The following is a 27,251-nucleotide window of genomic DNA, read 5'->3' on the forward strand; positions in this document are numbered from 1 at the left end:
GCCTGCGCCGCGCGGCCACCCACTCCCTATGGAGCGCCAGCGTGCCATTTTTGTGGCCAGCCCCAACACCCACGGCAGCACTGCCCGGCCCGCAACGCGACCTGCAGCAGCTTCGGTCGAAAAGGGCATTCTGCCAGAGTATGCCTGGTACATACTCCCTGACCTCTGCGCCCCACTCTTACTCGGGCTCGATTTCCAATGCAACCTCAAGAGCCTCACACTCAGCTTCGGCGGACCCCTACCTCCACTCACTATATGCAGCTTAGCGATTCTAAAAATCGACCCCCCCTCCACTCTTCGCTAACCTAACGGCTAACTGTAAACCAGTAGCCACTCGCAGCAGGCGGTACAGCCTGCAGGATAGGGTAATCATCAGAGCTCCTACGTGAGGGAGTCATAGAGGTCAGTAACAGCCCCTGGAGAGCTCAGGTGGTGGTTGTCAAGACCGGGGGAAAGTTCCGGATGGTGGTTGATTATAGCCAAACCATTAACCGGTTCACGCACCTCGATGCGTACCCCCTACCCAGAATTGCAGACATGGTCAATCAGATCGCCCAGTACCGCATATTCTCCACGGTGGATCTGAAGTCTGCATACCACCAGCCCCCAATCCGCCCGGGGGACCGGCACTACACGGCATTCGAGGCAGATGGCCACCTCTTCCACTTCCTCCGGGTCCCCTTTGGCTTCACTAATGGGGTCTCGGTGTTCCAACGAGCAATGGACGGAATGGTAGACCAGTACAGGCTGCGGGCCACGTTTCCGTACTTGGACAATGACCATGACCAGCAGACCACAACGCCAACCTCCACCGATTTCTCCAAACCGCCCAGAAACTCAATCTCACCTACAGTAAGGAGAAATGCGTTTTCCGCACTACCAGACTAGCCATCCTCGGCTATGTCGTGGAAAACGGAGTCCTGGTCCCCGACCCGGACCGTATGCGCCCCCTCTTAGAACTCCCTCTCCCTCACTGTCCCAGGGCCCTCAAACGGTGCCTGGGATTCTTCTCTTATTACGCCCAGTGGGTCCCCCAGTATGCGGACAAAGCCCGCCCACTATTTAAGACCACACTCTTCCCACTGTCAGCTGAGGCCCGCCAGGCCTTCAACTGCATCAAGGAGGATATCGCCAAAGCCGCCATGCGGGTGGTGGATGAATCCGTCCCCTTTCAAATAAAATAATAACAATAATCTTTATTATTGTCATAAGTAGGCTTACATTAACACTGCAATGAAGTTACTGTGAAAAGCCCCTAGTCTCCACACTCCGGCACCTGTTCGGGTACACAGAAGGAGAATTCAGAATGTCCAATTCACCTAACAAGCACGTCTTTCGGGACTTGTGGGAGGAAACCGGAGCACCCGGAGGAAACCCATGCAGACACGAGGAGAGCATGCAGACTCCACACAAACAAGCGGGAATCGAACCTTGGACCCTGGCGCTGTGAAGGAACAGTGCTACCATGCTGCCCTTTGGTGGGGGGATGGTGAGCTGACGAATACAGCATCGTCCGATGAGGATCTGGTAAGAATGAGGGCCTCCCTGGTCCTCCAGGTCTGTTGAGCCCTTGCCGCTGACTGTCCTCTATCCTCTGGCTCCTCCTGTGGCTCCTTCCCAGACTCGTCCTCCTGATCCACCTCTTCTTCAGGCGAGGCCGCATTTCCCTCCTCCTCCTCCAGCATGTTGCCCCACTGCTGTGCCAGGTTGTGGAGGGCACAGAAGACCAGCAGAAAGTGGGGGACCCTATGGGAGGTGTGCTGCAGAAATCACATTTTAAGCCGTGCGATGCACCGCTCAATGACAGCATGGGTGTCAGCATGGGCCTCTGCACCATCCAGGACCTCAGCTGGTACCCCTTGTCCTCCAAGGGCAAATGCGTCATCCTGGGGTAGTCTTCAAAGATGCCAGGGATCTCCAAGAGCCCCAGGATGTAACTGTCATGCACGCTCCCCAGGTAGCGTGCACACACATCCATGATATGGAAGTTGTGGTCACACGCAATTTGAACATTCAGGGAGTAGAACCCCTTCCTGTTAATAAATGGAACTCCCTGATGCCTCTGCACGCAAGGTGACATGCGTTCCATCTATTGTCCCCTGGATCTGGGGCCTCCCAACGATGAAAGAGAATCCTGCAGCCCGAGCACCTTTGTGGGCCTGGTCCAGGTTGAAGGTGATGTAGTGGATGCCTGATCATACTGGGAACTCATGACCTCCCGGACACACCTATAGGCTATAGCTACACATGTCCCCGCTCAAGCCATGGAATGAGCTGGTTTCATAAAGGTTGAGGGCAGTGGTGACCTTCATGGCCACCGGAGAGGATGTCCTCCTTCATGAGGTGCCAAGTCAACGAGGACGTGGCACAGTGCCGCACTGTCTCTTTGTTAAGACAGAGTATCCTGCGTCACATGCTGTCCGTCATCTCATCGAAAGGAAGGAAACAGCAATAGCAGCCTCCAGGCATCTGCAGCTACAAGCAGGAGCTAGCAGCAAACACAACCTGCAGCTATGAAGTGCTCTCACAATTAACAAAGCCAATTCCTCATTTTCAATAGCCTTCAGCTGTGAAGCTTGAGACTGCTCATAGTCAAAGGGAGTTAAAGTGACTTTCAGCATAGAACCAACAGCAGGACTCTGTCCTGGAAGTGTTTGGTAGGACAGACAGGCTGCCTCTGTGGTTGCTCCTGTTAGGGGTCTCCATAATATTTAATGGGGCTTGAAGGCCTCACAGATGCAAAGCCTGGGCTTCCACCAGCACCGCGATTGCAGCCTCTGCCCCTCACCTCCCCGGCCCATGGGCGACTGCTGATCAAGAGTGCTTTAGCCCTCAGACTAAGCTTAGCTTCCTGTGTGGTCTCTTTTGGGCAAAATCAGAAACACCATCAGAAACGGGCCGGGTAAATTACAAACTGAATTGCGGCCGGCGAGAATCTCGATTTTGCCTTTCCTGCTGTGGTGAATTATAAACAGTAATAATCCACACTGTATTGTACAACATGTGTTGAGCCTGTACCTTGTACTAGACCATGTGTAGTTGCGCGGCTCTACCCACAGGGGGAGATGAGGAGCTTGTACTGGGCTCCACCCTTGGCTCCGCCCATGCTCCGCCCATGGCTCCTCCCCTAACCGGAAGTATAAACGTTGCTGTTGTGAGCCTGCCTGCCAGTTCATCTAGAGTTCATCTCGTTACAGGCAGGCTCTGTTGTAAGACGATTAAACCACTGTTCGCTTCTAACCACGTGTCGCGTGAATTGACGGTCTCATCAATTTAATCGTCTTAAGAAACAGTAAGGAACGACCATGGAATCAGCCCTCAAACCTGATCGACTGGAACTTGACCCACAGGATGCAGAGCCGAAAGAAATCTTTTCACATTGGCTCCGATGTTTTAAGGCCTACCTGGCTCAAGCAAGCACTACAGAAACTACGGAGGAGCAGAAACTCAGCCTACTGCACGCAAGGGTGAGCCATTGTATATCTACTCAACTTAATTGTACCGGCTCATATACAGAGGCCCTGGCCCTACTCGACAGAATGTACGTGAGGCCCGTCAATGATGTCTACGCGCGCCACATTTTTACTACTCGCCGCCAGCGCCCCACAGAATCGCTAGATGGATTCCTCAGAGACTTAAAAACCTTATCCCGGGACTGTAATTACCAAGCTGTAAATGCTGCAGAACATAAGGAACTCGCTGTCCGCGATGTATTTGTTGCAGGCCTCAGATCCAATTACGTGCGCCAGCGGTTGCTTGAGAAGGGGGCCCAAAACTTAGAAGACACCGTAAAACCCGCCACTACTATGGAGGTCTTGTTCCGCAGCCTCACCTCGTTCCCCGCGGACTCCGCGACCCCGTCATGGGCCCCCGACCAGCAACTACCCCAGGACTGCGCCGCGCGGCCAACCAGCCACTATGCTACTCCAGCCTGCCACTTTTGTGGCCAGCCCCAGCACCCGCGGCAGCACTGCCCAGCCCGCACCGTGACCTGCAGCAGCTGCGGTCGCAAAGGACACCTTGCCAGAGTATGTCTGGCGAAGAAAGCACCAGCCTCAAACCCTCCCGCAGCCCAGAGCACTTGCTCCCTGAATTCGCAGGCCCGCTGACCCCGTAACGCCACGGCCTGTACTCCGATTCCACCCCCACCCACCACGTACGACCCATGGGGGCCGCCATCTTGGCAAACCCCCACCACGCGGCGGCCACATGCGACTCATGGGGGCGCCATCTTGGACGCCATCTTCCTCGCCGCCCACCACGTGTGATCCACTGGGGCGGCCATCTTGAGCTCCATCCTCTCCAAACTCAGCCATCCAGATCGAAGACTGCGACCTCAGCGGGCATTCATCACAGGGCCACTCCAGCACAGCTGATCGAGCCGCCGACTACCCACAGCTCAGCGCGGTCACGTTGGACCAGTCGCGTCCGAAACAGCACCGCAACCCCATGATGACCGTTAAAATCAACGGGTACAGTACACCGTGCCTCTTCGACTCCGGGAGCACCGAGAGCTTCGTACACCCAGATCTGATAAGACGCTGTTCGCTGCCTGTTTTTCCTGCACGGCAAACTATCTCCCTCGCTTCGGGCTCCCACTCTGTTCACCTCCAAGGGCGCACCGCTGCGACCCTAACAATCCAGGGCACTAGCTACTCTAATTTTCAACTATACGTCCTGCCCGAACTCTGCGCCCCACTCTTACTGGGACTCGACTTCCAGTGTAACCTCAAAAGTCTCACCCTCAGCTTCGGCGGACCCCTACCCCCACTCACCATCTGCAGCCTAGCCACGCTGCGAATCTCCCCCCCCTCCACTCTTTGCCAAACTCACTCCGGACTGTAAACCCGTAGCCACTCGCAGCAGGCGGTACAGCCTGCCGGACAGGGTGTTTATCAGAACCGAGGTCCGGAGGCTCTACGTGAGGGGATCATAGAGGCCAGTAACACCCCCTGGAGAGCTCAGGTGGTGGTTGTCAAGACCGGGGAAAAATTCCGCATGGTCGTGGACTATAGTCAGACCATTAATCGGTTTACGCTCCTCGATGCGTACCCCCTACCCAGGATTGCAGACATGGTGAATCAGATCGGCCAGTATCGTATTTTCTCCACTGTGGATCTGAAGTGTGCATACCACCAGCTCCCAATCCGCCCGGAGGACCGCCACTACACGGCATTCGAGGCCGATGGCCGCCTCACAGCCCGGTACACCTCCGGACGCACATCAGGGCACACAAAACTGACCCACTCGTAGATAAAGTGCTTCTACTAAAGTGCAAACCCCCAATACGCCTTCATAGAGTACCCTGACGGCCGTCAGGGCACTGTATCCCTCCGGGACCTAGCGCCGGCAGGATCGAATCCCACCACTACCACCGCCGAGGTACCCCTCGCACTACACCCCACCCAACTCATCGCGCCCCACACCCCCGCACCTACCGGGTCGCTACACATGTTCCGCACACCCGCGCCCACAAGCTTCCAGCGCCCCCAGTCCCCAGTCGAACCAGACGGGTACGAAGCTCGGACAGAATCACCCCCGGAGTCCGCCATCGTACCCCAACCATCCGTGATCGTCCAGCCACCAGAGGAGGCTGCAACCCCGGTGCTCCGCCGATCACAACAGACAACTTGACCACTGGACAGACTTAATTTGTAAGCCATCACCCCCGCCGGACTTGATTTTTTTCACAGGGGGTGAATGTGGTGAATTATAAACAGTAATAATCCACACTGTATTGTACAACATGTGTTGAACCTGTACCTTGTACTAGACCATGTGTAGTTGCGCGGCTCTACCCACAGGGGGAGATGAGGAGCTTGTACTGGGCTCCACCCTTGGCTCCACCCATGGCTCCGCCCATGGCTCCTCCCCCTAACCGGAAGTATAAAGGTTGCTGTTGTGAGCCTGCCTGCCAGTTCATATAGAGTTCATCTCGTTACAGGCAGGCTCTGTTGTAAGACGATTAAAACCACTGTTCGCTTCTAACCACATGTCGCGTGAATTGATGGTCTCATCACCTGCTATTTACCTAGTGTGCCAAGATCGGGTCAGGCGCAACATGATGGTTAAATCTCCCCCTCAAATGAGAGAGATGAGGCATCATCTTTTTTGCAATTTCATATTAAATTGTCTGAAACTAAAAAAAGATGCTCTCATGTGAAGTGAAGCATGAAATCTTGGTTTCAGAACACATAAAACCAGTACCAAACTGGCCTGAAAAATCACATTTGTTGCAATTTTTCTCTCAGTTGTATAGGTACGGTAAAGTCAACAGGAGCCAGACAATTCTGGACCTTGGGTAACACATACTTCCACCCAATCCCTGTCGATCCCTGTTGAGGGCAGCAGGGTAGCATGGTGGTTAGCATAAATGCTTCACAGCTCCAGGGTCCCAGGTTCGATTCCCGGCTGGGTCACTGTCTGTGTGGAGTCTGCATGTCCTCCCCCTGTGTGCGTGGGTTTCCTCCGGGTGCTCCGGTTTCCTCCCACAGTCCAAAAGATGTGTGGGTTAGGTGGATTGGCCATGCTAAATTGCCCGTAGTGTCCTAATAAAAGTAAGGTTAAGTGGGGGGGTTGTTGGGTTACGGGTATAGGGTGGATATGTGGGTTTGAGTAGGGTGATCATGGCTCGGCACAACATTGAGGGCCGAAGGGCCTGTTCTGTGCTGTACTGTTCTATGATAACACTCGCTGTACTGTTTTCCTTCAGCCTGTACTTCTATTCATTTTAGAGGAGCCTAATTACGCGTGCTCCCAGCGTACTAATAAAAGCATTTAACAGGTCTGCTCACTTCTCTGATGTGTGGGTGAAGGTTCTTCTGCTTATTATGTATACAGCTATTAAGAAAAAGCTGGTTAATATCCCAATTTAAAGGGTCAAAGGAAAACAGCCTGAATTTAAAGAAAAATAATTTTCAGCCAATGGATTAATTAATTTTTAATGTCACAGCAATTGTATCATGCATTCATTTCACAATTTAGCTATGTTTCAGTCAATGTTCGGAATACAGTAGTAATGTATTTTTTTAGCTAACATTTAATGGACTTTCCTTGCATTTTCCTGATGAAATTTGCAGGGAGAATGTTTGTGTAGTGAGAAAAGCAGCAGAATTCATTCGAGTAAGTTTTCAATGGGATGAAACTTAGGGCAGATTGTAGAACAGATAGAAGATTTGTTTTCTGGATTACTTTCGGTGAAGTTAAACATGACTCCTGTTGTTACCACAGTCCAGCAGTGCAGCACTTGCTCAGTACTGAAGAGTCAAACCTAGGTGAACCTAAATGTTTCTCGGGGTGGAACTTGAATCCATGACTTTCTGCCTACCAGGCCATCATTGAGCCAAGGGTTAAGCCTGAACGTAGGAGACACGCACCTGTTGCACCACTCGGAATATTTCATCACCTTTCTTCCTAAATAGCATCAGAAGCATGATATAGAAGCGCAATGTCACTGTGCTGCTGTGTTTCCTGGAGTAAAGGGATAAGCAGTATGTCTCTACTACTCCTCTGTCACTACCACTTACTTCTCCACATCTGAACTCCATAATCATGCACCCACCCCTACTCCTTCGGCCCATTAACTGCATCCTCCAGAATGTGCGTAGCTGTGCTATTATTTGCAAAGGTTGATGAGAGAGAGAGAGGTGCAGAGTACGACAAGGCAATGTGTTACCTTGGCCCCTTGGCAGGCTGCTGTCTCAAACCCTCACTGACAGAAAAGCAAATAATGTCACAAGGATGTTCCCAAGAGATGGCTTCAAACAGAACTGGGAGACATTTACTGTGAATAGTGCTTGCGTAACTGTGTAAAAGTCAGCGTGGGTGTGGGTCAGAAGCAGAGTGAAAGGACTAAAGGGTTCTGTATTTTGTTGAAGGTCTGTGGTTTCACATTCTCCTACTCCTTAAAATTGTCCAATTTTCTCTCATTAGGGCAAGTCAGAGGTTTCCAATTTCTGAGTCTTTCACCAACTCCTTTGTATTAGGTGCAGGCAGTTTGTCCTGACAGGGTGTAATTTGAAGGAGCACGGGGACAGTGAAGATATGTGCCAAAGCTTAATGAATTCATGAAGTAATCATGCATCCCACACCTCGTCCTATTATGTATGGAACTCTTTAAAATCGTGAGTGTACTGAGACTTGCAGTTTATTTTTTTAAATAAAAATACACATTTAAATAGAAATTGCAGCACAAAAACAGGCTGTTTGATCCAATACTGGTGTTTATGCTCCATGTCGCTTCCACAGACATTACTTCATCTCACCCTATCAACCAATCCTTCGTGTCCTTTTCCAGTTGTAAATTGTTACATTTCCACCTTTCTTCAGTTCTGATTAAAGGTCATCTCGACCTCAAACATTAATTTTGTTTCTCTCTAGAGACGCTATCGGATTGAGTACTTTTCCAGCATTTTTTGTTTTTATTTCAAATTTATAGAATTTACAGTGCAGAAGGAGGCCATTCGGCCCATCGAGTCTACACCGGCTCTTGGAAAGAGCACCCTACCCAAGCCCACACCCCCACCCTATCCCCATAACCCCACCGAACACTAAAGGCAATTTTGGACTAAGGGCAATTTATCATGGCCAATCCACCTAACCTGCACATCTTTGGACTGTGGGAGGAAACCGGAGCACCCGGAGGAAACCCACGCACACACGGGGAGAACGTGCAGACTCCGCACAGACAGTGACCCAAGCCAGGAATCGAACCTGGGACCTTGGAGCTGTGAAGCAATTGTGCTAACCACTATGCTAACATGCTGCCCAGCATCTGCGTTATACAAGGGGAGAAGGGAATCTAGTTGAGGGTGAGGAGATCCAGGGTTGGCCAGCTGTAGGGGGTGAATGGGGCTGGATTAAAGATTATGGATGGGAATAGTGGCAGTAGAGCAAGGAGAGAGGTGGATACAGGTGTAGAGCAATTTATGCAAGTCGGGACATTTTGAGGCATGATGTAGGAAGGGGAAATGGCTTGTGGGAAGATAAAAGGGTAATAGTCATAATGGAAGAGGAGTGAAGGTGAAGCCTGAGTTATTGAGGAAGGAGATTTTTAAAAAGGTTCTGCTGAGAGGCATGGCTACCCTGCATCACCGACCCCCTAAAGGGTGGCATGATAGCACAGTGGTTAGCACTGTCATTTAACAGCGTCAGGGTCCTGGGTTCGATTCCCAGCTTGGGTCACTGTCTGTGCGGAGTCTGCATGTGCGTGGGCTTCCTCCGGGTGCTCCGGTTTCCTCCCACAGTCGAAAGATGTGCAGGTTAGGTGGATTGGCCACGCTAAATTGGCCTTAGTGTCCAAAAGGTTTGGGTGGGGTCACTGGGTTATAGGGATAGGGTGGAGATGTGGGCTTGGGTAGGGTGCTCTTTCCAAGGGCCGGTGCAGACTCGATGGGCCGAATGGCTTCCTTCTACACTGAAAATTCTATAATTCTATGAAAATCTAACCTGCAACTTTCGGTGGTTCATTTCCCTGTCTTAATTATCACCAACTAGTTATCCCACCCTAAATGAAAAGCAGAGTGGGAAGTAGAAGAGCAGAAGCAGAAATTTAAAAAAAAAACGTTACAGAAGAGTGACGCAGAGGAGAAAGAAAAACAGGCAAGACAAAGAGAAATAAGCAGGGCGTAAGAATCAGAGGCACCTAAGTAGTTGACCGTGTTCACCACCTTATCATGTGCAATGGCATGAGGGACTGGTGAGCACTTTTTAAAAATCAAGATCGCAGTCTTTTCACTTTAGAATTGGACAGCTAATATTTATGATTCCTTCTAACGCTTGACTTGAGTCCTTTGTTAATAAGATTTAATTCAACAGATATCATTCAACTTGACAAAATAATTATTGAGTAGTTAAGCATGTCAGAATGAACAAAGTTTCTGTCACTGAATTCTTTTTCAAAGATTGCCTGCTTGAACAATTTTCTTCCCTCTCTATCTCTACTGAATATTTTGACCTATAGCTGATCTACGGATCCATGGGAACCATACACCCTCACATTATTTTTCATGCTCAAGCAATCACAGGGAGTTTCCGACGTTTATGTCAGATGGGAAATCATAACTGAACCTCATGCTACCTTCAAGCTTCAGAGGTTGCCAAATGGGAAACAAGACAGGAAACTGGGATCAAATGTCTCCTTCTTACAACTTATATTTATATAACGTCTTTAATGTAATGAACATCCCCAGGCACTTCAAGCTAAGGGGGCTGAATTATAATAGTATTCTAGCACCCTTTTATATCATACAGGACATGGTAAGTTAATTTATCATAGTCTAGCGTTTATATGTGGGATTTCCTTGTGATGTACAGCTCCGTAAAACTAATGTTACTGATTTCGGGCACAAGTCAGATTTTTCCCTCTTAATTTTCCACCACAAACCTCAGTCATGTCTGCTTCCAAGTTTTGTCTTTCAATCCTGTTTCAATTACTGAATCTTCTCGTTGGTGTGTTAATCATTGTATCTTAGCTGCTCCAATTGCACTGCCTGTCACAGTTCCTCATGCTCCCCAGTTTAAGGTTGAATCAAGTCTGGTCCAAATCCCTCCATTCTGAGCTAATTGCTGGCCATGACTGAGGTAGTATGACTAGGGGTGTTAAGGTACCTGGGGAGACTTCCGGTTGCGGCTATTCCGGTTCGGCAGCTCCCGCCAGGAACGGACTTTTGGGCTCTTTAAGGGCCCCCAGCAGTACTTGTTCGACGGTTCCCGACGTGGGAAGGTGTCTGCAGCAGATCCCCACTGGTCTATGGTCTTGACCAGGAGCGGGGCCAGCAGAATAGCGGTGGCAGCGCCTAAGAAAAAGCGGGGGAAGAGAATCAAGATGGCGGCCGGCGGAGGCCTCGAGGAATGGAGGCAGTGGGCGCAGGAGCAGCAGGAGACTTTCCAGCGATGTTTTCAGGAGCTAAAGGTGGAGCTGCTGGACTCGCTGAAGGTGAATACGGACAAGCTGCTGGCGACGCAGACAGCCCAGGGGGTGGAGATCCGGGAGCTCCGACAACAAGCCTCCGAAAGAGAGGATGAGGCCGCGGCCCTCGCGGTAAAGGTGGAGATGCACGAGGCGCTCCACAAGAAGTGGCAGGAGCGGTTCGAGGAGATGGAGAACCAGTCGAGCGGAAACATTTGCGGATCCTGGGCCTCACAGAGGGGCTGGAAGGGTCAGACCTGGGGGCCTATGTGGTCGTCTAGTTGAACTCGCTGATGGGAGCTGGATCCTTCCAGGGGCCCCTGGAGCTGGAGGGGGCCCACAGAATACTGGCCAGGAGGCCCAAACCGAATGAGCCGCCACGGGCGGTGCTGGTGCGGTTCCACCGGTTCGTTGACCGAGAGTGCGTGCTTAGGTGGGCCAAGAAGGAGCGGAGCAGCAAGTGGGAGAACATGGTAGTGCGGATCTACCAGAGCTGGAGTGCGGAGGTGGCCAAGCGGAGGGCCGGGTACAACCGGACGAAGGCGGTGCTCCACAGAAAGAGTGTGAAGTTTGGCATGTTACAGCCGGCTCGTCTGTGGGTCACCTACAAGGACCGGCACTTTTATTTTGAGTCCCCGGAGGAGGCATGGGCCTTTATGCGGGCCGAGAAGTTGGACTCTGACTGAGGGTCGGAGGTTTGTAAAGAACTGTGTTAACTTTTGGTGGGAAGGGTCTCTGTTTTATGCTGTTTCATGCTGTTTTAAGCTGGTTATGTGTTGTTTCTCGGGTGGGTGGGGTGCTGTCTTTTTTTCCGGGGGCGGGGTCGGGCAGAGGGAAAGCACGGGCTTTTCTTCTGTTTCCCGCGCTGAGGGTGAATGGGGGCGGGGTTGGAGCTGAGAAGCGCGGGCTTTTTTCCCGCGCAAGAGCGGGAGAGGGAGGAGGAGGGTCTGCTGATGGATCTGGGGGAGGAGGAGTAGCCCCACGTTGGGAGGGGTCGGAGGTGTGGCGGGAGCTGCCGGGGTCAGCAGAAGTTAGCTGGCTCACGGGAGTGCTATGGTGGGAGTAACGCGGCTGGGAGGGGTCCTAGCCTGGGGGGGTGGCAGGGTGGGGGGTGTACCGGGTTGCTGCTGAAATGGCCAGGAAGGAGCTGGAGTCTGCCGGGTGGGCCGGGTGGGGGTTTGCCGTCCTGGGAAACGGGCCGAGCGAGGGGCGCTGGCCTGGGGCGGGCAGGGGATGGGTTATGGCTAGTCGGCAGAGGAGGGGGGGCAGGGAGCCCTCTGATCCGGCTGATAACTTGGAATGTGAGGGGGCTGAATGGGCCGGTCAAATGGGCCCGGGTGTTTACGCACCTGAAGGGCACCTGAAGGGGCTGAAGGCGGACGTGGCTATGCTCCAGGAGACGCACCTGAAGGTGGCAGACCAGGTTAGACTGAGGAAGGGCTCGGTCGGCCAGGTGTTTCATTCGGGGCTGGATGCAAAAAATCGGGGGTGGCGATTCTGGTGGGAAAAAGGGTGTCGTTTGAGGCGTCAAAGGTGGTGGCTGACAGTGGAGGGAGGTGTGTGATGGTGAGCAGCAAGTTGCAAGGGGAGCGGGTGGTGCTGGTGAATGTCTCTGCCCCGAACTGGGACGATGCGGGTTTATGCGGCGCATGTTGGGCCGCATTCCGGATCTAGAGATGTGGGGCTTGATACTGGGGGGAGACTTTAACACGGTGCTGGATCCCCCATTGGATCGATCCATGTCCAGGACGGGCAGGAGGCCCGTGGCGGCTAAGGTGTTGAGGGAGTTTATGGACCAGATGGGAGGGGTGGATCTGTGGAGGTTCGCGAGGCCGAGGGCCAGGGAGTACTCGTTTTTTTCCCACGTGCATAAAGCCTATTCCCGGATCGATTTTTTTGTCCTGAGCAGGGGGCTGATTTCGAGGGTGGAGGATGCCGAGTATTCGGCCATAGTCATTTCGGACCACGCCCCGCACTGGGTAGACCTTGGGCTGGGGGAGGAGAGGGACCAGCGCCCGCTCTGGCGCCTGGAGGTGGGGCTGCTGGCGGATGAGAAGGTGGGCGGGCAGGTTCGGGGGTGTATCAAGAGGAACTTAGAGGCTAATGATAATGGGGAGGTCCGGGTGGGGACGGTTTGGGGAGCATTGAAGGTGGTGGTTAGAGGGGAGTTGATTTCCATCCGAGCCCAAAGAGAGAGGGGAGAGCAAAGAGAGAGGGAGAGGTTGGTGGGGGAGATGGTGAGGGTGGACAGTAGATATGCAGAAGCTCTGGAGGAGGGACTGTTGGGGAGCGACGTAACCTTCAGGCCAGGTTCGACTTGCTGACCACCGGAAAGGCGGAAGCTCAGTGGAGAAAGGCACAGGGAGCGGTGTACGAATATGGGGAGAAGGCGAGTAGGATGCTGGCGCATCAGATTTATAAGCGTGACGCGGCCAGGGAGATTGGTGGAGTGACGGATAGGGGAGGCAATGTGGTGCGAAGGGGGGTGGACATTAATGGGGTCTTCAGGGACTTTTATGGGGAATTGTACCGGTCCGAGCCCCCGGTGGAGGTGGGGGGAATGGGGTGCTTTTTGGATAGGCTGAGATTTCCGAAGGTGGAGGAGGGACAGGTGGAGCGGCTGGGGGCGCCGATTGAGCTGGAGGAGCTGGTCAAAGGGATAGGTAGCATGCAGTCGGGGAAGGCACCGGGGCCGGATGGGTTTCCGGTCGAATTTTACAAAATGTATGCAGACCTGCTGGGCCCCCTGTTGGTTAGGACCTTTAACCAGGCAAGGGAGAGGGGGGCTTTGCCCCTGACTAGGTCACGGGCGCTGATTTCCTTGATCCTTAAACGGGACAAGGACCCCCTGCAGTGTGGATCATATAGGCCGATCTTGTTGTTAAATGTGGATGCCAAGCTGTTGGCGAAGATCTTGGCCACAAGGATAGAGGACTGTGTGCCGGGTGTCATTCATGAGGACCAGACGGGGTTTGTGAAGGGAAGGCAGCTGAACACCAATATACGTAGGCTTCTGAATGTTATCATACGGTACCTGGGAGTATGAGCTGCCATTGGTGCAGAGGGCTCGCTGCCCATTGGCGCAAGTATTGTGTTCTCCATATTTCTATTGGCTAAGAGGAAGGTAGCTCCGCCTATGAGGCGGGGTATAAGATCCCGTGTCCCCCAGCAGCCAGGCCATTTCTGTACGTCTGCTGCCAGGCTCACTTCTTGCTGATTAAAGCCTTTCGTTTCGGACTTCACCTACGTTTCGTGTCCATTGATTGTGCATCAATGACCTTCTCCGTCACACTTCTACACATGCCCACATCATAGCTGGTAACTGCAACAAACACGACTTGCTGTGTCCCTGAAGTATTTTTCATGATTCTTCAATTGGTTTCAGTTTTGTTGATCTCATCATCATTACTCTAACCCTTTACCTTTGGAGAGCGTGTTCTGTTGGTTATTCAACTTCTTTATGAATTAAGCAATGTTAATGCCATTGAATGTCGAGGGAAGATGGTTAGGTTCGCTTTTGTTGGAGACGTACATTGCTTGGCACTTATGTGGTGTGAATGTGACTTCCCGCTTATCATTCCAAGCTTGTATGTTGTCCAGGTCTTGTCGCATATTGGCACAAACTGCTTCAATGTCTGAGGAGTCACAAATGATGATGAATCATCAATGGACATCCTCTTTTCTGACATGATTTATTTTTTATTTATTCATGTGATTTGGGCATCCTTGGCAAGGATGTTGCCCATCCCCAATGGCCCTTGAGAGAAGTTAAGAGTCAACCACATCGCTGTGTGTCTGGAGTCACCTGTTGGCCAGACCGTGTAAGGGTGGCAGATTTCCTTCCCTAAAGGGCATTAGTGAACCTGATCGGTTTATAGAAAGTACATTATAACTCTCACCCCAAATACAGACTATCTTAGATCAGGAGTACACTCTAAACAATCATCCACACCTGCGTTCAAGATGTGCTGCTGGATGAATTGGACATTCTGAATTCTCCCTCCGTGTACCCGAACAGGCGCCGGAGGAACCATACAGCCATACACATGCTGTTAGGTAATTTGGACATTCTGAATTCTCCCTCTGTCCACCCGAACATGTAAATACTAGGGGCTTTTCACAGTAACTTCACTGCAGTGTTAATGTAAGCCTACTTGTGACAATAAAGATTATTATTATTTAATATAATTATTAAATTATTATATAAATTATTAAAAATAATTTCAATATTATTTATTTACTAAATAAATTATTTATTAAAATATTAATATTTTGCACAGTGCTTTCCCGGCTGGCAGACAGCTCTGCTGAGATAACCAGAACTTTAATACGAAGACTCAAAATTACAATTAAATTTTAAAAACCTCTGCAACTTTTAGCAGTGAAGAAAACGACGGGGAGCCAAAAGAGAGATTTACTTTATAAATCTCTGCCTCTTCTTGCAAGCAGACGGCTGCACTGATGCGAGCGGGTTAACGATAGGACCGGCTACAGTGTGCTTAACACTTGACAACTGATCAGCCGAGCCAATCGCGGGGACTACAGCCCGAGAACATCAACTTGCCCACACCCCACATTGACCCAATTCACCAGGTCGCGTTTCACCCGAGTTAAACTTTCCCTACCTTTCACATCCTGAGCTGGACAATCGCTGGGGAACTCCGCCTGTTCGGGTCTGCCTTCCACAACGAAATAAATGATCTTCGTGGTCGCCATGGTCAGTCTGAGGAAGGGAAAGAATCCCGCGTCAAACGTGTAACGGCGCCCAGGCAGCAGAGTGCGATCCCTCTGCTGCCTACCAATGTCAACCTATCTGCAGATGCGGAGTGGGGCAGACAGAGAGGGCGGCGTGTATCACCCAAACAAGCAGCACGGAACTGAGTTTCAACAGTGAATGTGCAACACGTGATACAGAGAGAGCAGCAAACAATCTCAACAGCCACATTCACATCCAGAAACTAACACACGCACACACACAGACAGGGTCACACACATTGCATCTGGCACACAGGCACAATGCATCTGACACACAGAAACAGTCACTCACACACTGCATCTGACACAGAAACAGTCACTCACACACTACATCTGACACATAGATACAGTCACTCACACAGTGCATCTGACACACAGACACACAGCATCTGACACACAGACAGGGTCACACACAGTGCATCTGACACACAGACACAATGCATCTGATACACAGACAGGGTAACTCACACAGTGCATCTGACACAGTCACTCACAGTGCATCTGAAACACAAACACGGTCACACACAGTGCATCTAAAACACAGACACAGTCAGTCACACAGTGCATATGAAACACAAACATGGTCGCACAGTGCACCAGACACAGTCATTCACACAATGCTTGTGACACACAGCCACACACAGTGCAGCTGACATACAAACACAGTCTCTCAAACAGTGCATCTGACAGACAAACAGTCATTCACACAGTGCAGCTGACATACAAACACAGTCTCTCAAACAGTGCATCTGACAGACAGTCATTCACACAGTGCATTTGACATACAAAGAGTCAGTGCACCTGACTCAAACACAGCCACACATATTGCACCTGACACATAAACGCAGTCACACAGAGTGCACCTGACACACAAACACAGCCACTCACACAGTGCATTTGACACACAAACACAGCCACTCACACTGCATTTGACAGACAAACACAGTCACTCACATATGCACCTGACACACAAACAGTCACTCACACAGTGCACCTGACAGACAAACACAGTGTCATGTGAGGGTCCCTTTAAGAAAAGTGTATTTTATCAAACGGCTGCAGTGATGTCACTGTATTGGTGGAGCTGGGCTATGATTCTGTCTTTTACTTTTGTTTTGAGCTGGAAGATTCTTTGTGGCTCTGAGTTTTTTTGTTTTGTTTTCAGTTGGGAGCTGCATTCAAACAAAGAAGGTGTATTTTTGGTCTCTCTCTCTCTGCATGCTAAAGAATGTCTCCAGACCACTTGTTAACTTCAAAGTATACCTGTTTTCTGAAAGGAATTCAAACCAACTGTTTTGGTAGAAAAGGGGTGTTTGGCTTATGAATGTTGTTAGGAAAGTTATTAAGTGTCAACTATAGAGTACTGAATCTTTGGGGGATATTTGTGTTGGTAGTTGATAAGATGTTTACTGTGTGTTTATAAAATGTTAACTGGATTCATAGAATAAACATTGTTTTGTTTAAAAATACTTAAGATCTCTGTTGCAAACGGGCAGCACGGTGCAGCAGTGGTTAGCATTGCTGCCTCATGACGCTGAGGTCCGAGGTTCGATCCCGGCTCTGGGTCACTGTCCGTGTGGAGTTTGCACATTCTCCCCGTGTTTGAGTCCGTTTCGCCCCCACAACCCAAAGATGTGCAGGGTAGGTGGATTGGCCACACTAAATTGCCCCTTAATTGGAAAAATGAATTGGATGCTCTAAATTTGAAAACAAAGATCTCTGTTGCATAACACCTGGAATGTGGACCCCTGTGCTCCTCATAACCAAAATCTATTAAAGATTGTAGCGCAGGTGAACTCCATGTTATACTTTGGTGTTCTCTAAATACTGGCCCATAATGTAGCCATCTGGGATGGCCACTTTCAGTATATAAAATGGACACTCGCAGAGCATACAGGGAAAATGGACAATGCAAAGCAAACAAGAAGGCACAGAGCCTGAATGTATATTTGGAAGGCAGTCTGCAGACGGTGGGCAGCACGGTAGCATGGTGGTTAGCATAAATGCTTCACAGCTCCAGGGTCCCAGGTTCAATTCCCGGCTGGGTCACTGTCTGTGCGGAGTCTGCACGTCCTCCCCGTGTGTGCGTGGGTTTCCTCCGGGTGCTCCGGTTTCCTCCCACAGTCCAAAGATGTGCGGGTTAGGTGAATTGGCCATGCTAAATTGCCCGTAGTGTCCTAAAAAGTAAGGTTAGGGGGGGGGGGTGTTGTTCGGTTACGGGTATAGGGTGGATACGTGGGTTTGAGTAGGGTGATCATTGCTCGGCACAACATCGAGGGCCGAAGGGCCTGTTCTGTGCTGTACTGTTCTATGTTCTATGTTCTAAAGGCAATTTTGGACACTAAGGGCAATTTAGCTTGGCCAATCCACCTAACCTTCACATCTTTGGACCGTGGGAGGAAACCGGAGCACCCAGAGGAAACCCATGCACACACGGGGAGAATGTGCAGACTCCGCACCGACAGTGACCCAAGCTGGGAATCGAACCTGGGACCCTGGAACTGTGAAGCAATTGTGCTAACCACTATGCTACCGTGCTGCCCAAAAACACTGCATACTGTCACCGTCTGCCACATTCGAAAACAAGCAGTCACTCCGGGAAGCATGGAAAACGTGCAGGCCTGCAGGTGAGAGTGAAACAATGCAGCCCCAAAGCCCCTCTGCCTAGCTTACTCCAATCTCGAGAAATCTCTAGAAAACAAGCCAGCAAACTTAAAGCCAGACTCACTTTTCAAAGAAAACTAAGGGACTGCTGTGTGCTCTGCTTCACAGAAACATGGCTCACTCCTGCTTCACCGGACTGTACCCTACAACCAGAGGGCTTCTCAATCCACCGAATGGACCGTACGGCGGCCTCAGGCAAGGCTAGGGGAGGTGGGGTCTGCATCCTAATCAACACCTTCTGGTGCCTAGATGTAGCAACACTGGCAAGTTTCTGCTTCCCGGACCTGGAACACCTGATGCTAAAATGTCGCCCCTACTACTTCCGCGGGAGTTCAGCTCCGTTATCCTGACGGCAGTTTACATCCCACCTAATGCGAATGTGAAAATCGCACTGGACGAAATATTCACCACCACAAATAGCCTTGAAACGAAACATCCCGAGGCCTTGTTCATTGTAGCTGGGGACTTCAATCAGGCCAAGCTCAAGAGCGTACTACCAACTTACCACCAACACGTCACCTGCTCCACCAGACCCCAAACATCCTGGACCACTGTTACACAAATATCAAACCTGCCTACCGCTCTATCGCCCACCCACACTTTGGCAAATCTGACCTCCAGACTGTGCTCCTGCTTCCGGCTTATGAGCAAAAACTGAAGCGGGAGAATCCGTCAAAGAAAGTTGTGCGTTGTTGGTCTGAGGAATCGGGTGATCTCCTACGGGACTGCTTAGAGTCAGTGGACTGGTCAGTATTTAAAAACTCTGCGACCAGCCTGAACGAGTACGCCACTACAGTAACTGATTTCATTAGTAAGTGTGTAGAAGACTGTGCCAAAGAAGCAAATCCGCATGTTTCCCAACCGGAAACCCTGGATGAACAGGGATATCCACTGCTTGCTAAAGTCTAGGTCTGAGACGGTCAAGTCAGGCGACCCTGACCTCTACAAGAAAGCCAGATATGATCTGAAGAAATCCATCAAAGATGCCAAAAGACAGTACCGGACCAAGCTCGAGTCCCAGGCTAGCCACACGGATCCCCGCCGTCTATGGCAAGGTCTGCAAGACATAACAGGCTACAAGATGAAGGCGTGTAAAATCGTCGGCTCCAACGCACCCCTCCCTGATGAGCTCAATGCATTCTATGCACGCTTTGAACAAGAGGTCAGCGAGAGCGAGCCCTCCACCCCAGAAGTCGCGGATGAACTTGTATACGAGGTCACCACTGCAGATGTCAGAGCAGCTTTCTCGAAGGTCAACCCACGGAAAGCCACCCGCCCGGTGGGGTACCCGGACGAGCACTCAGGTCTTGCGCGGATCAGCTGGCAGGGGTATTCGCACACATCTTCAACCTCTCTTTACAACAAACTGAGGTTCCTCTCTTTGCGAAAATCTGAGGTCCCTATCTGCTTCAAGAAGACGACCATCAGCCCTGTACCAAAAAAAAAGTCAAGCAGCGTGCCTTAATGCCTATCGTCTAGTGGCTCTGACATCCATCATCATGAAGTGCTTCGAAAGGTTAGTCATGGTACGAATCAACTCCAGCCTCCCAGATTGCCTTGATCCACTACAGATTGCCTACCTAACAGGTCCACAGCAGATGCCATCTCCATGGTCCTGCACTCTACCCTGGAACACCTAGATAACAAAGGCACCTATGTCAGACTCCTATTTATCGATTACAGCTCAGCCTTCAACACCATCATTCCTACGAAACTCATCTCCAAACTCTGTGGCCTTGGTCTCGGCTCCTCCCTCTGTGACTAGATTCTGAACTTTCTAACTCACAGACCACAATCAGTAAAATAGGCAACAACACCTCCTCCACGATCATCTCCAACACTGGTGCCCCACAAGGCATCAGCCCCCTACTATACTCCTTATACCCCTATGACTGCGTGGCCAGATTCCCCTCCAACTCGATTTTCAAATTTGCTGATGACACCACCGTAGTGGGTCGGATTTCAAACAATGAACGAGACAGAGTATAGGAATGAGATAGAGAATCTGGTGAACTGGTGCGACAACAATAATCTCTCCCTCAATGTCAACAAAACAAAGGAGATTATCATCGACTTCAGGAAGTGTAGTCGAGAACAAGCCCCTGTCTACATCAATGGGAACGAAGTAGAAAGGGTCAAGAGCTTCAAGTTTTTAGGTGTACAGATCACCAACATCCTGCCTTGGTCCCCACATGCCAACACTATAATTAAGAAAGTCCACCAACGACTCTACTTTCTCAGAAGACTGAGGAAATTTGGCATGTTAGCAAAGACCCTCACCAACTTCTACAGACGTACCATAGAAAGCGTTCTTTCTGGTTGTATCACAGCTTGGTATGGAGCCTGCTCTACCGAAGACCGCAGGAAACTACAAAAGGTCGTGAATGTATCCCAGTCCATCACGCAAACCAACCTCCCATCCATTGACTCTATCAATAATTCCCGCTGCCTCAGAAAGGCAGCCAGCGTAATTAAGGACCCCACACACCCCGGACATACTCTCTTCCACCTCCTTCTGTCAGGAAAAAGATACCAAAGTTTGAGGTCACGTACCAACCGACTCAAGAACAGCTTCTTCCCTACTGCCATCAGACTTTTGAATGGACCTACCTCGTATTAAGTTGATCTTTTCTCTACACCTTGCTATAATTGTAACATTATATTCTGCAGTCTCTCCTTCCTTCCTTATGTACGGTATGCATGAAGCAATACTTTTTCCCTGTATACTTATAGATGTGACTGTAATAAATCAAATCAAATCAAAATGTGGGTATTACTGATTCAAACAAAGCTGGTAGGTAGGGCTAGTGAAGTCTTTGCATCACTATCAGAGGAAGTATCTGGGACGTATGAGGAGGTGAAAAAAAACATCTTAGGTGCATATGATCGAGTGCCTGAAGCCTACAGACAAAGATTTAGAAATTTTAGAAAAGAATCTGGTCAAACATACATGGAGTTTGAAAGGATCATACAGAGTAATTTTGATAGGTGAATAAGGGCTTTGAAAATAGACCAAATGTATAAAGCTCTCAGAGAAATTATACTTTTGGAGGAGTTTGAAAATTCAATTCCTGATGTCGTAAGAACTCATGTGGTAGAGCAGAGGGTTAAAACTGCAAGATTAGCAGCAAAAATGGCAGATCATTATGAATTAGTTCATAAATCAAAGTTTGGTTTCCAACATCAGTTTCAGCCTGTGAGGGATAGAAATTGGGGAAAAGAGAAATACACAAGTGGTAAAGGTAAAAGGGATCTGATAGAAGATAATAAGGAGAGTGTACCTCAGATTAAAAAAGAAATCCAGGAGGGTGAAAGAGAAATGAAAAGTTTCAAATGTTTTCACTGTAATAAACTCGCCATGTAAAGTCACAGTGTTGGTGGTTGAAGAAAAGCACTGGGAAGGCTGATGTGGTAAAACAGGATAAGCCAATGGGATTTGTTAAAGTGATAAAGGAAAGCCCAAGTGAAGTGAAGGAGGTGCAAAAGATTGTACAGCCTGATCAAGAGGTGATTGATAAGAAAGTGCCAGATCTCTTTAAAGAATTTGAAATGAAATGAAAATGAAAATCGCTTATTGTCACGCGTAGGCTTCAATGAAGTTACTGTGAAAAGCCCCTAGTCGCCACATTCCGGTGCCTGTTCAGGGAGGCTGTTACGGGAATCGAACCGTGCTGCTGGCCTGCTTGGTCTGCTTTCAAAGCCAGCGAGTTAGCCCTGTGCTAAACAGCCCCTAACAGCCCTGTGCTAAACAGCCCCAATAAATGATAGATTGCCACTCTGTGCCAATTTACCTGCACAGTTTACTTGTGTGGTTAAGTTTACTCATGTGTATCAGGAGGAATAGGTAAAGAAGTCACAATTTTAAGAGATTCGGGGGTTTGTCAATCTTCGATGGTAAGAGATGAGGAGTTATGTACTTCGGGAGGAATATTGCCAGAAAAGGTGGTAATATGTGGAATTCAGGGTGAGATGTTCCATTATGTAAGTTAAGGTTGGAAAGTCCAGTGAAGAGTGGTGAAGTGGTAGTAGGAGTAATAGAGAAACTATCTTGTCCAGGATAACAGTTTATCTTGGCTAATGATATAGCTGGATCGCAGGTGGGAGTGATGCTGTTGATAAGCCAGTGGAAAATTAGACAACTGAAGTGTTGGAGGACGAATATCCTGGGAATTTTCCGGATTGTGTAGTAACAAGGTCGCAAAGTCACAGGTTAAGACAAGAGGAGAAATCAAAGAGTGAAGATAAAGTTGAAATTCAATTCTCAGAAACGATATTTGATCAGATGGTTGAAAAAGAACAAGAACAGGTTGAGGATGAGGTGGATATTTTTAGTTCAGGAAAATTGGCGGAGTTACAACAGAAAGATATAGAAATAAAACGGATGTATCAGAAAGCATACACGGAAGAGAAATCTGAGTGTATACCAGAATGTTATTATCGTAAAAGTGATGTCCTGATAAGAAAATGGAGACCTTTACATATGCAAGCGGATGAAAAGTGGGCAGAAGTTCATCAAGTGGTGATGCCGGTAGGAGGTGTTGCGAGTAGCACATGACGTACCAGTGGGAGGTCATTTGGGAGTAAGGAAAACTCAAGCTAAAATCCCAAAACATTTTTATTGGCCTGGACTACCTGAAGATGTACTTACATTTTGTTGATCATGTCACACATGTCAAGTGATAGGGAAATCTCAAGCAGTAATAAAACCAGCGCCCTTAATACCCATTCCAGCATTTGAGGAGCCTTTTACAAGGGTCTTAATTGATTGTGTAGGACGGCTTCCTAAAACAAAAAGTCGGAATCAATATCTTTTGACTATAATGGATGTGTCTACTAGGTTTCCAGAGGCCTTTGCAGTGCGCAATATTACAGCTAAAAAGATTGTGGAGGAGTTACTTAAATGGATTTACTAGATATGGATTACCCACAGAAATACAGTCGGATCAAGGATCAAATTTTACCTCAAGGTTATTCAAAGAAGTTATGGATAGTTAGGAATAAAACAATTCAAATCAACTGCGTTCCATCCAGGATTACAGGGAGCTTTCGAAAGGCGGCATCAGACATTAAATACAATGTTAAGGGCTTATTGTCAAGATTACCCAGAGGATTGGGATAAAGGAATTCCATTCGTATTGTTTGCAATTAGGGGTGCACCTAATGAGTAGATCAAGTTCAGTCCTTTTGAACTAAATTTTGGTCATGAGGAAAGTGGACCACTTAAATTGATTAAGGAAAAATTGGTCAGTGAGCATTTGGAACTTTCATGACTGAATTATGTGTCAAATTTTAGGGAACGATTAAATAGAGCTGGGGAATTGGCAAGACAACATTTAAAAGTTGCACAACGTGAAGGAATAGTGCGGGAGGGATAGAGCATCAGTTGTCCTTATATGCTGACGACTTGTTGCTGTATGTGTCGGAACCGAGTGCGTCGATAGGGGGAATATTGGAGCTACTACGAGTATTTGTGCCTTTCTCTGGGTACAAGCTGCACCTGGACAAGAGTGAGTATTTTATGGTGTCTCGGCCGGGGGTGGGGGGGGGCTGCCATTCCGTAGGGCAGGGACTCGCTTTAGGTATCTGGGGGTGCAGGTTACCCGGGAGTGGAGGAGGCTTCGCAGGTACAACATCACTAAGTTGGTAGGGAGAGTGAAAGCCGATCTGGCAGGGTGGGATAGTCTCCCTCTGTCACTGGCGGGTCGGGTTCAAGCAGTTAACATGAATGTGTCGCCGCGATTTCTGTTTATTTTTCAATGCCTACCGATTTTCCTGCCAAAGGCTTTTTTCAGGGAGATTGAGGTAAGGATTACCTCGTTCATATGGGGAGGGAAGGTGGCCAGAGTGAGAAAGGTTCTGCTACAGAAGGGAAGACAGGCAGGGGATTTGGGTCTCCCGAACCTGATGTACTACTACTGGGCGGCGAATGTGGAGAAGGTGCGGAGCTGGGTCAGAGGGGTTGATTCCCAGTGGGTTAGAACGGAGGAGAGTTTAGAACATAGAACATAGAACAGTACAGCACAGAACAGGCCCTTCGGCCCTCGATGTTGTGCCGAGCCATGATCACCCTACTCAAACCCACGTATCCACCCTATACCCGTAACCCAACAACACCCCCCCCCCTTAACCTTACTTTTTAGGACACTACGGGCAATTTAGCATGGCCAATCCACCTAACCCGCACATCTTTGGACTGTGTGAGGAAACCGGAGCACCCGGAGGAAACCCACGCACACACGGGGAGGACGTGCAGACTCCGCACAGACAGTGATCCAGCCGGGAATCGAACCTGGGACCCTGGAGCTGTGAAGCATTTATGCTAACCACCATGCTACCGTGCTGCCCCCGTTTGCGCAGGGGGTCGGGACTGAAAGCACTAGCAACAACGCCGCTCCCGATAGCTCCGGGGAAATACTCAGGGAGTCCGGTAATAATAGCTTCATTGAAAATCTGGAGGCAGTTTCGCCAACACTTCGGGTTGGGGGCAGGGTCAAGGGAAATGCCGATTCTGGGGAACCGCAAATTTGAGTCAGGGAAGTGGGATGGAAATTTTCAGAAATGGGAGGAGAAGGGGATTAAGACACTAAAAGATTTGTTTCTTAGGGGTCGGTTTGCAGGATTGAAGGAGTTGGAGCAGGGGGAAATGTTTAGATACATGCAGGTTCAAGATTTTGCCAGAAAGGAGATACAGAGCTTCCCGGAGGAACCGGCCTCCACATTGCTGGAGGAAGTGCTGACGACAGGGGGGCTGTCGAAGGGGGTAGTGTTGGCGGTTTACGGAGCTATTTTGGAAGAGGAGAAGGCACCACTAGAAGGGATCAAAGCAAAGTGGGAGGAAGAGTTGGGAGAGGCTATAGAGGAGAGGGTCTGGTGTGAGGTGCTCCGGAGAGTGAATGCCTCCACCTCATGTGCGAGGTTGGGGCTGATACAGCTGAAGGTGGTGTACAGGGCACACCTCACGAGGGCGAGGATGAGCCAATTCTTTGAAGGAGTACAAGATGTGTGTGAGCTTCGTTGGGAGGGGGGGGGGTGGCAGCCAATCACGTTCATATGTTTTGGTCCTGTCCAAAGCTAGAGGAGTACTGGGAGGAGGTTTTTAGGGTAATTTCCAAGGTGGGGCACGTGAAACTGGACCCGGGTCCCCGGGAGGCCATATTCGGGGTGTCGGACCAGCCAGGGTTGGAAACAGGTACCGAGGCAGATATCGTAGCCTTCGCCTCGTTGATCGCCCGAAGGCGGATCCTGCTGGGATGGAGAGCAGCCTCTCCACCCTATACCCTGGCGTGGCAGGGGGACCTGTTGGAATATTTGACCCTTGAGAAGGTTAAGTTTGAACTGAGGGGAAGCTCGGAGGGGTTCTACAAGTCCTGGGCATTATTCATTATGCACTTACAAGAACTGGATAACATTGAACATTAGTTGGGGGGGATGGGTGGGAGGGTTGGGGGGGGAGGAGGGCTGTGTATAATAAGGGTGACTATGGGTAATCCCTGATTCCTTTTTGTCATTTGTTTATGTAAGCATGCAGGCTAATGTTTGGGGGTTGGTGGGAGGATGGGATCGTTGTTATTGTTATGGGCATCGACATATTTGTTGCTGATTATTGTTTATTGTTGGTAGGTGTAAATTCGGGAGAAAATGTGAAAAAGGAGAATAAAAATATTTTTTTTTAAAGTTCCACAAGATGTGATGAAACGGGTAGTGGACAAGAAAGCAAAAGTTCGTAGTTTTGCCAGTGGAGATAAAGTTCTGGTATTGTTACCAGTGGTAGGTGAATCTTTAAAAGCAAGGTTTTGTTGACCTTATCATATTGAAAGGAAATTAAGTGAGGTGAATTATGTGGTGAGAACACCAGAGGAAGGAGCAATGCTCCGAAAGCTAGTGATTTGAAACAAACCTGTTGGACTTTAACCTGGTGTTGTAAGACTTCTTACTGGACTTTGTATTTGACATCCCTCAAATTATATTTGAAAATGAGGATGTTGTTAAAAATTGGAATAAATTGTTGAGTTACCTTCCAGAGGATAACAAACTGACCTGAAAGCGTTTTTGATATCACATGGGCAATTTTGTGGAGATAAGTTGGGAAATACTAAAATAGCTATACATGATGTAGATGTGGTAAATACTGTTCCAATTCAACAACATCCATATCGACTTAACCCTTTAAAATTGGCACAGGTTAATAAAGAAATTGAGAGTATGCTTAAAAATGGCATAATTGAAGTGGGGTGGACCTTTATCCGAAAGGGCAAAGGATATTTCAGCTTTTGTGACTCCAGATGGTATATACAAATTCAAAGTTATGCCATTTGGCATGAAAAACGTCCCAGCCACATTTCAATGGTTCACTAACAAAGTAATTTCAGGATTACCCAAATGTGCGGTATTCATGGACGATCTGGTCATTTTTAGTCAGACATGGAAAGAACATTTGAAGCATCTGATGGAGTTATTCAATCGACTTCAGCAGGTGGGTTTGGTGATAAACCTAGCCAAACGTGAATTTGGAAAAGCTCATGTCACTTTCCTTGGCCATACAATCGGACAGGATCAGAAGGTCCCACGGGATGTTAAAACAAAAGTTATTGGGGAGTTTCCGATACCCTCGACACGACGGGAAAAATGCGACTTCTTGGCATGAGTGGATTTTACTGGAAATTTGTGGCAAGTTTTAGCAGTGTGGTCGCTCCACTGACGGACTTGCAAAAGAAGCGTCGCAAATTTCAGTGAACAGTGGAGTGTCAAAAGGCATTTGACGGCCTGACGGCTGTGTTAACCACTGCTCCTGTGTTGGCCATCCCAAATTACACAAAACCATTCAAAGTGGCTGCTGATGCGAGTGATGTGGGCGGAGGTGTGGTGCTCTTACAAGAAGACGATGAAGGACTAGAGCGGCCTATTGGTTATTTTTCAAAGAAAT

At 49.2% G+C, this 27,251-nt stretch overlaps 1 protein-coding gene across 4 annotated transcripts in view; it reads right to left on the reverse strand.

The window, feature by feature from the left end:
- Positions 1–15,867, reverse strand: part of LOC119962123 (high affinity cGMP-specific 3',5'-cyclic phosphodiesterase 9A) — a 162,784-nt gene extending 146,917 nt beyond the window's left edge. For 2 of the 4 annotated variants that reach the window (XM_038790031.1, XM_038790028.1), the window contains exon 1: positions 15,535–15,864. In XM_038790031.1, the coding sequence (XP_038645959.1) occupies positions 15,535–15,625 (91 nt within the window). In that variant the 5' untranslated portion in view covers positions 15,626–15,864. Of the gene's footprint in view, positions 1–15,534 lie in introns of all 4 variants that reach the window. The other 2 variants (XM_038790029.1, XM_038790030.1) reach the window with 2 other exon arrangements.
- Between the last annotated feature and the right edge of the window lie 11,384 nt (positions 15,868–27,251).

Source organism: Scyliorhinus canicula, chromosome 2, assembly GCF_902713615.1.
Source record: "Scyliorhinus canicula chromosome 2, sScyCan1.1, whole genome shotgun sequence".
NCBI classification, from domain to species: Eukaryota; Metazoa; Chordata; class Chondrichthyes; order Carcharhiniformes; family Scyliorhinidae; genus Scyliorhinus; species Scyliorhinus canicula.